Genomic DNA, 9,366 nt, shown 5'->3' with positions numbered 1-9,366 from the left:
TGAATTTTTTTATATATACATAGATATATAATTGGCGTGTACACCCTTTTTTTTGTGTTTGGCCGAGCTCCTCCTTCTATTTGGGGTGTGCGTCTTGATGTTGTTCCACAAATGGAGGGACCTACAGTTTCAAGCCAACTCCGAACGGCAGATATTTTTATGAGGAGCTTCTTCATGGCAGAAATACACTCGGAGGTTTGCCATTGCCTGCCGAGGGGCGACCGCTATTAGAAAAATGTTTTTCTTAATTTTGGTGTTTCACCGAGACTCGAACCTACGTTCTCTCTGTGAATTCCGAATGGTAGTCACGCACCAACCCATTCGGATACGGCGGCCAACTATCTTTAGCTTGATAAAAATTTGGTACTCCCAAAGAAGACCAAAATATTGTTATCCACTTGCGTTAAAGTAAAAAATTAATATTGTAAAAATAATTGTATTTAATATTTTTTAACTGGTTTTATTTACTTTTTTATTTTATTTATATTTAAACAAAATTTTAGTTTTTCAAACTTTTTAACAATAAATAGGTTTAAAAGTAAACTAATAATATTTTTTGTTACTCCCAAATCTCAAAAATTACACTTCATCCAATTTCTCGATTTTCTTTTTATGTGAGCATTTAAGAGAGCTGATGAAATGATTTTCATACCTTCGAGCAAAAAGAAAAAGAACTACACATACACACACACGCGTATTTAAATATTCAGCAAAACACTCAAACCACAATTTTCCAAAAAAAAACTATTTAAAACTTAAAAACAAGCGTCTCAGCGACCCTATAGCACTGTGCCTCCTTAAGAGGCAAGCACTTCTCTCGCAAAAAGTCCCAGCCATACCCAAAGTTGCAGCGCAAAATACTCAAATAACCACGCGTACATCTATAATAGTATTCACAACGTAGTCGATGGGGGAAGTACTCATCTACAGTGGGCTTGCAGTGTGGCCGCTGCGGCAAGATATTTGGCCGCGTCTCACTGCTTAATGCATCGGTTGCTTCTGTTGTTAGGACACTACTAAGTGTATTTGCCGTGTTGTGCTGTAGCGTTGCTAATATCGTAGACTGCTGCTGTGCAGATTCGCTCTGTTGCTCCACTACGCCAGTGATAGCTGCTGTATAGTTTGAACACTTGAAGGAAGTATCGTCGGTACATTGCTGTTGTTGTTGGTCGAAATAAGTGCCAGCCGGGCATAAGTCAGTGAATGAGTTATCACCCATGCAGTAAATGTAGGCTAAACAATTGTTTTCAATAGCCACAAAAGTACCATCGATCGCATGTTTGCATTCCTTGAAGGGCTCAGCACGAATATGGTTGATGAACAGCAAAAGAAATATAGTTTTCCCAAACTTTGTATACATATTTAAGAGCTAGAAAATAACGTCTTCAATTAACTGAGTATCTCACACTCGTGGTGGCTGCTTTCTAATGTCTCTGGATATTTCGGAGCACTTATATTTAGGAGATTTGAAGGTCGCAATCAAGTTTTGAGGCTGTAGTTGCTTTACTAGTTTCAATATAGTTCGTTGCCATTTAAACTATCAATGCTGGATGCTGTTATCTTCGATTTTGTTTGACCGATAAGCTGCATTTCCGATAACAGGCAGTGAACTTATAGACTCGGTTGAATAGAACAAATTCCGGTGAAGGTTGTTTATAAAGATAAGGCAAACTCAAAGCAAGTGTGAATATTTATCTAGAAAACAAAAATTTTTAACGCGAATTCTTATTTAAGTGCCTTACAATTTAAGTTTAATTTGTTTTAAAAAAAAATTTACTATACTTAGGTTCCACAAAATAGATTTTACATTATCTATAATTTGCTGTAGCCAAACTGTGTGTTGTCTAGAAAACAAACATTTTTAACACGAACTCTTATTTAAGTTATTTATTTAAGTCATTTTATTGAACTAAAAACATTCGAATTCAATACTTAAAACTAGAGAACGACCGAACTTCGGCTTCAGACATAAAATTTCATTTCGATGTCGTTTCGGCTTCGGTCAAAAAGCAGTCGAACTTTTTTTGTTACAAATGTTGTTAAAACTTTTAATTTTTGTAATCTTTTTGTGAATACAAAACCCACATTATTTATAATTGCTTTGAAATATCAGCTGCTCTTCCATCAAGCGTGGCTAGTGAGTAATTGTTCAGCACTGCACGCCAGTTTCTACAACGACAGACGTTGCCGCTAGCAGTTTGAAAATCTCGATAAGCTAATATTTTACATTGCAATATAAAATTACTCAGCAGAAAGTATTAAATAATTTCTGCTAGTGCACATATAAAATTATTATTTTATTTTTTTAATTATTACAAACATAAGAATATGTTATGAGCCGAAATTAGTGTAATTGTGACTTATGAATATTTTTTTTTTTTTTGCTTTCTTATTAATAAAAATACATAGACGCTTTAATATGTTGCGTTCGGCTTCAGCTAAAACGGATGCTCGGCCGTTCCCTACTTAACACTAATATTGTATTTTTTCTATATTATTAATATACATATACATGTATGTATTTAAACTAGAAATGTATTTTTATGTGCATATATTTTTTATACACTTAGTCATAATAAAACACCTCTAGACCTGCAGCATTGGACGTTTCTCTTTGGCATCTAAATTGTCATTTGTTGTAGCATAGCCAGTGCCGCCCTGTAAAAACCACAACAGTGAAATTACAAAAAATACATCAATTTTTTTAAACATTATCTACAAACGTACCCTTTGCAGAGGTATAATATCCTTCTCAGACAGTTTCTGATTTGTCAATGGATGTATCATATCTTTTCTTATTAATTTCCCCACACACTCCATGGTGACCACATCTCCGCTGCAAAGCAAAATATTCAAGTACATAAAACGAAATTGGCGAAAAACTTATAATATAAACTCACGTTGGCCGTAGCACTGCACAAGGCACTGCATTGCTGAGCACATCGTGAGTTACGGGACACATATAACGCGCCTCTTTTGCTATTAGAGAACGACTGTTGTCGCCATCTTTGAGTAGCGTAAACTTTACATCAATCAAATCTTTCACTTTTAGCGGCCTTCCGGAGACTGGGCAATAAATAGTGGAATCAGGTTTTTTAGCTTTGGCTGCGCCAGCATTTGGACATTCAGAAGGCACCCAAAAACTGGGCAATTTCGTTTCATTGCCATTAGTCATGTTGGAGATAGAGCCTCCAGCGGCGGCAATGGCGGCCGCAGACGTACTGGGATTAACAGCCACGACAGCAGCAGCCTTTGAGCTAGATGCGCTCTCGTTGACCGGTTTACCAGCATTTACAAACTTTTCAATGCATTTTTGTTGTTTAAGGTTTAGTTCCTGTGCGTTTTCTGTCTCCTCGAGACGACGAAGACGTTCAAATTCCTTCAGTTTGCGGCTATACTCATTCTTTTTTGTGATTACATATTGCAATATAGCTTCCTTATCGAAAAGGTAACCTTCTTTAGTTACTACCGGATTGCGGCATGGTTGTAAGGTTAAAGAACAGCAGTCGAAGGATTTCACCGAATCTTTTCCCAGACGTTGTGCTTTGGTGCCATAGCCTGATTCGGCAGCATCGCGCCTCTTTTCATTGTAGGTATATACAGCTCCAGCTGTGCAATTACGCGCGTGCCGAGTCATATCGTTTAACGTAGAAAAATATTTTGAAACTTTCGCTATGAGAAGAAGTATAATACCAAATTATATTATTTTCACTAAACATGTAAAGAATCAGGTAAAAACAAAAACCCAAAATCAGTGCGGCCAAACTAGTCCGTTTCGCTCCAGTGCTGCCAGCTCACGTTAGCTATTTAAAGCAAACAACTTACAATGCGCTTACATGTACAAGTTGTATGTGTGCGAATTAACTTCATTTCATGCACTGCAAGAAAATATTCTTGAATTAAAAATTTTTGACTGTAAAATAACTTAAAGTACGTGCAGCAAGGTCTTTCTACATACATAGAAATTGCTTTGGGGGAATATTTTGCAGTTTTTGGCTTATTAAATGAATATTAACGAAATGAAGACACGACAAAGAGAACGAATATTAATTTAATTGCGTAATCGTCTGCTAATAATAAACAGTTGGCGAAAATCTATAAGCGACGTTTACTTAGGTTGCGAAAAATTATGACAGCAATACGCATGCGAGACTCGATATTACATTTTGTAATAAGCAATAACAGGCCAAAGCGTTTTTTTATTTGTGGAACAACATCAAGACGCACGCCACAAATAGGAGGAGGAGCTCGGTCAAACACCGAAAAAGGGTGTACGCGCCAATTATGTATATATCATGGTTAACTAATAATATCTAACCAAAATTTTATTAGAATTATGTCTCCAAACCTGTTTTCTTTGCCGGTGCCCATATTATTTAGTTTTTACTTTGACGTTTCTCTTTACCTTCGTACAAATAATTATCGAAAACACAGGGTTGTATTTAAAAAGTGTGGTTATAATCTAGGATTATTAAATCTTAAATTTATGGGGATTAATTACGGATTAGGAGTTCCTTATATGTGAACGTATTATTACTTAGTAGTTTTTCGCTTTCTGGCGTTTTAAACAAACTTCAACTTCGCGCCTAACAATCAACAATGCCAAATGTTATGCAGCTGATTTTTATTTTGCCAACAACCACCGATCAGATTGCCAAACTTGCTACGACGGAATATCATAACTTGGATTAAAATCAACTTTCGCTGGAGCGGCAGTGAAAAAGGCAAAGTTAAGGGCACTGTACAAAAATGCATGTAAAAACACTCTTCTTCTTCAAATTTTTTACAGGCACCCTTGGTGTGAGTTGATGGGCAGCCAATTGTGCCTAGTGTGAGTGTTTGGTCTTTTCGCTTCAACGTGTTGGCGGGGTTGCTATGCCAAACTAGAATTATTATGGGAACATTAAAAACAATAGAATATCGATAAACATATAGAAAATAATACCTTCGACTTGATTTTTTGAGAAATATCTGAATTTTTACATAATTTTTTAGATTTTTTGATAAAGTTTCTATGAAATTTAATCTTTTTTATGCAACCATGTTACATAAAAGTTCGTTTTGGAATCAGGTGATCTCAGCTGTGCGCATTTTTTGACAAACAGCTGAGTGTTTTTACTTATGTTTCTGTACAATGGTTAAGTGCGGCCAATTTGAATTAATGGTTTTAAGCTTATTTAACAAAATAATTCAACCTAAAGAAAAACCAAAAACAGTCGCATTGGGGTAGTTAATTTTTTATTAGCTAAATAACACTTGTTCGTATATTCGTAAATGCACATACATATTTACTTAATAATACTTCTGTGACGATTAATAGGAAAAGCTTAACCAGATACAAAAATATATTTTTGTTTTATGATAAAAAATTGTTCGTATATATATAACAGTTTATTTTTTTAATTAATATTTTTTAAAATAGTTGCACATTTTCTGTACCTTCAGAAGCATTTATTCCCTTTCTCTCTCACTTGACGCACACATTCTTCAATTATTCTCAACACAACCTCTTTCGTCTCCTCCGAAGAGAATGGACAGTTTATGGGCGGTACATGTATGAACAATGTTCGATTTCTGTTTCTATCCAGAGATTTTAAATATATATAACCGCACAAGTAATTGCCCACATCATCAGAACTTTTGGCGACCGTCAGTGGCACAGCCTCTGCCGCGGCTACACTTTCTACGGCTTCATCAGTAGCTGTTGGTATACACTCACATGACTCAGCAACAACTTGAACGATTTTATCCACATCCAAACCACAATGTAAAATTTGATTATCTTTGAAATTAGCGTTACAATTCACCAAGCAAGCCGTACCTTTCGGCAGATGCTGTCTGGTATAATCTGGTCGCGTAAATTTGTGATTATATGCCAACTTTTCTACATGGATGCAACTGGCACTACCGTGAACACCACAATGTATGACAAGCTATAACAAATAATAAAAGCTAAAGTTGTGTGAGGGAAATAATATATATGTTACAATCTACCTCTGGCTGACGTGCCCAAATTTCATCCACTGCCTTGTCCACCGCGTCATACTCTACTGGCACTTCCCGCTTATCCAGTTTGTAGTGGTGTCCATGCCAAATGAGCTCATCTGGCAAAAGACGCACAGCTTCCCAACTGGCATTTACATCTTCATGTCCAACAAATGGTCCAAACCCAGTGACTATAATTAGTTTGTCGTCAGCTTCCGCTGGAGCTACTACCGTATCCACTCGTGGTTGGGCCATTTTTGCTGTACGCCCTCAGTTTAAAAAATAGGTAAAATTCCTTTGTTAGTTAATGATTACTTTATCTAACTTATTTTAATTTATAGCGTTTATATATAAATAAGATACGCGGTGGCCTGATAGCAATTAGGGTTGTCAAAAAATTTAACCGTTGTTTTCGTCAGTAGGAATGGTAAGACCAATAAATAAAGAAAAGTGAGCTGGTACCAAAGGTTAACTCTGGAATGCAACCCTACACGTCAGTTGGCAAAAACAGAAAATTTCAGAAATGTCAATTTTAATTGTTTTGTCATAGTTTTTTTAGACCTGCAACTTTTTTTGAAGGCATCACTTCTCTGTGAAACTTATTGAATAAATACAAAGCGGACTTCGCTCTTAAATGACACTGAATATATTTTACAGTTGTAAAGCAAATATTTGAGTTTAGGGATTGACTTATTACTAAAATTTATAAGTGAAGAATCATAAAATAACTAACAAAACGAGGTGATGCCAGTATAATATTTCCACATACATACATATACGCATGATATCGCTTCTAGTAATTGAATAAATCACTGTAAATCAATATTCTATATGAATAATTAAACATTTTTATTAATGAGGAGATAAACGCGTGGGCAGTACAGCGAGAAGGTAACAAAACAATTGTAAACTTTTCAACTGGACAAAACCTAAGAGTAAGTGTTGCATCTGCTGCAACGGTTGTAAATATAAGAAGTACCATACACTAGTTAAGTCGCTTATATGTAGTAAAACAAATAAATGTTATCCTTTGCTGAATTTAGTGTAGCTGACACGCGACACATCTTTGCACTTTGTACACTATCGAATTTCATTTCTTACATGCTTATCAAAATTTTCATTTTAGCTTTCAAACAATTGACGCTTTTCCCACACCACTTCAACAAGCTAGAAGTGACGGCAATAACTGAATATGTTCGCTCGCCTGCGTGACTTCTTTAGGAGCCATCGTCGAAAATTCATAGTAACAGGGGTTGTAATTGGAGGCACTTTCATAGCAATCAAATATGCTCAGCGTAAACTTATTGAATTCCAGGAGCGGCAAGCACGCGAGTTTTTTGAAAAGACACGGCGTTTGCAGCATTTTGAATCGACAGAACGCACCTGTAATAAAGTAATCATTGGAATGGGCGCCGAGCTATATGCCGCCATTATACGCGAGTGCAGCACCGATGTTCTGCTCGAAAAACTCCGTCAAAATCCTCCCAATAAACTGGAATTGTGGGAAGAAATGAAGATTGTTGCATTCACGCGCCTCACGACATTCATTTATGCCTCTTCAATGCTAGTCATTGCATTGCGTGTGCAACTAAATCTACTCGGCGGCTATTTGTATCGAGATATCACAACGGAAAAGAAACAAATTTCCGAAGGGCTAAAGGAACATTACCTCTCACTTATACGACATTTTATCCATGAAGGTGGCTTAAGTGAGCTGGTACGCGTTATACGTTCAAAAGTGCTTATCATAATGAAACCTTTGGAATTGACAAAACGCTTCTGCCTAGCAGATATCGAACAACTCTTCTGGACGTTACAAATGGCCATCAACAGTGATGTGGGTGATCCAAATGCTAAAATGGCTACATATTTGATGCCACCACAAGTGCCAGAATACAACACAGTTGGCCCGCTATTAGAGAAAATGTATAGTGAAACACTGGATCTGCTAGAAAGCGATGATGCCTCATCGGTATGTTCAAATAATATCTGCCGCGGATTTTCCTTAGCAGTAGATGCTATTGCGGAGAGTCTAGGAGAAACATTAGCTCTGACACAACAACATGCATCAAGTACAAAAATCACACAAAAATATGAAGGTGGCGATGATGCAGCAGGAAAAAACCATAGTATACTCAATATAAATGGCGTAGAAATGGCATTGGCCAAAATTATACCGATTGTAAGCGGTTTAACTTCGAAAGGATTCGATGAGTCGACGCGACCACAAAATTTGGCCACATCGCTAATCACATTCTTTGTAGTCGATGAGAAAAGCAAAGTATTCGGTGCGAATGTTTATGAAACATTTACCTCCTCATAAAAATTAAAAAAAGAAAATATTTTATTATTGTGCAAAAAATGGGAGGCTTTTAAATAATAGAAGGGTACGCATTGCTGCTTATTGATTTCTTCATATTCTTTGCATATGTAAACTTCCTTTTTGACTATATGTACATAGATATGTAGATTTCAGTTCGAGAAACCACAATAAAAAAGGCAGTAGACAGTTGGCGAGTCACAGGATGGGCTCTAAAATATATAAAAACTATTTGCTATTTGTCATATAAGTAATCAATGCTACAATCAGAAAAGCGCTCTCATATTTCATACGAAAAAAGAACAAAAAAGCATTTCATTCCAATATACCTAACAAAAATGTGTGTGTCAATTATAATATTGTATGTTTTGCTGCAATTTATTTATTATTTTTTATGTGGTTACGAGAACGATAGTAATTATTTGAACCTGTTTATAAATTTAAAATACATATAAAAATCAAACTATTGGACCAATACGAAATTTAAAATAGTAACTATATTTGTCTCTGTGTTTTAATATGACAGGGTGTTTTTAGAACGGCAGACAGAATTTAGAAAAGAGATGCACACTTTTGGGATTGTTAATTTGTACTTGAACAGCATTCACCAAAAATTTAGGGGGAAATGTTTTCTGCTGGTGCAACAACGACAAGAATTAAAATACATGTCTTTAGAAAACGCTCGCTAATATATTCTAAATACAATTTAATTTAAATTTTTATACGACAAAATCGCTGAGAGGATAAAAAAGAGGGCATTGGGATGATATGAGATGAGAAAATTTTGTTGAAAATAGTTTATTTAAATATATAATATTATATAATAATATATTTCAAATATCTTTTTTCAAAATAATTATTTTTATGGCTTTTTGACATTAATTTGCATATTGCCGAATGTTAGCAATCAACTGATGAGACCTTACTTATAAATTTGTGCAATGCTCAAAACTTTCAGACAAACGACAACGCCAGATTATTTGTATTTTGCTACACACGGAAACAACCAAAAGTTTATCAAAAGCCATTGTGTACATATGTACATATTTGAAGAACAACAA

The 9,366-nt window shown here is 35.5% G+C and overlaps 4 protein-coding genes across 4 annotated transcripts; 1 reads left to right on the top strand and 3 right to left on the bottom strand.

Moving 5' to 3' along the window:
* Window positions 1–600: 600 nt before the first annotated feature.
* On the bottom strand, window positions 601–1,566 carry LOC129242786 (probable chitinase 10). Its single transcript, XM_054879634.1, has one exon. It carries the CDS (start codon window positions 1,358–1,360, stop codon window positions 749–751), a length of 612 nt encoding a protein of 203 aa, XP_054735609.1. The 5' UTR covers window positions 1,361–1,566; the 3' UTR covers window positions 601–748.
* Window positions 1,567–2,342: 776 nt separating this feature from the next.
* On the bottom strand, window positions 2,343–3,752 carry LOC129240910 (nitric oxide synthase-interacting protein homolog). Its single transcript, XM_054876982.1, has 3 exons — window positions 2,901–3,752; window positions 2,728–2,836; window positions 2,343–2,658 (listed from the first exon to the last, which is right to left on the bottom strand). The coding sequence occupies exons 1-3, from the start codon at window positions 3,635–3,637 to the stop codon at window positions 2,587–2,589; spliced, it is 918 nt and encodes a 305-aa protein (XP_054732957.1). The 5' UTR covers window positions 3,638–3,752; the 3' UTR covers window positions 2,343–2,586.
* Window positions 3,753–5,221: 1,469 nt separating this feature from the next.
* LOC129240990 (pyroglutamyl-peptidase 1) lies at window positions 5,222–6,372 on the bottom strand. The gene is made up of 2 exons (XM_054877099.1): window positions 5,995–6,372; window positions 5,222–5,933 (listed from the first exon to the last, which is right to left on the bottom strand). Exons 1-2 carry the CDS (start codon window positions 6,238–6,240, stop codon window positions 5,442–5,444), a joined length of 738 nt encoding a protein of 245 aa, XP_054733074.1. The 5' UTR covers window positions 6,241–6,372; the 3' UTR covers window positions 5,222–5,441.
* Window positions 6,373–6,534: 162 nt separating this feature from the next.
* Window positions 6,535–8,800, top strand: LOC129241825 (peroxisomal biogenesis factor 3). Its single transcript, XM_054878348.1, has 2 exons — window positions 6,535–6,920; window positions 7,112–8,800. Exon 2 carries the CDS (start codon window positions 7,178–7,180, stop codon window positions 8,306–8,308), a length of 1,131 nt encoding a protein of 376 aa, XP_054734323.1. The 5' UTR covers window positions 6,535–6,920; window positions 7,112–7,177; the 3' UTR covers window positions 8,309–8,800.
* The last annotated feature ends 566 nt before the right edge of the window (window positions 8,801–9,366 follow it).

The sequence above is a fragment of the Anastrepha obliqua genome, chromosome 3 (genome assembly GCF_027943255.1).
Source record: "Anastrepha obliqua isolate idAnaObli1 chromosome 3, idAnaObli1_1.0, whole genome shotgun sequence".
NCBI lineage: Eukaryota > Metazoa > Arthropoda > Insecta > Diptera > Tephritidae > Anastrepha > Anastrepha obliqua.
This window is presented reverse-complemented; position numbering and strand designations above follow the sequence as displayed.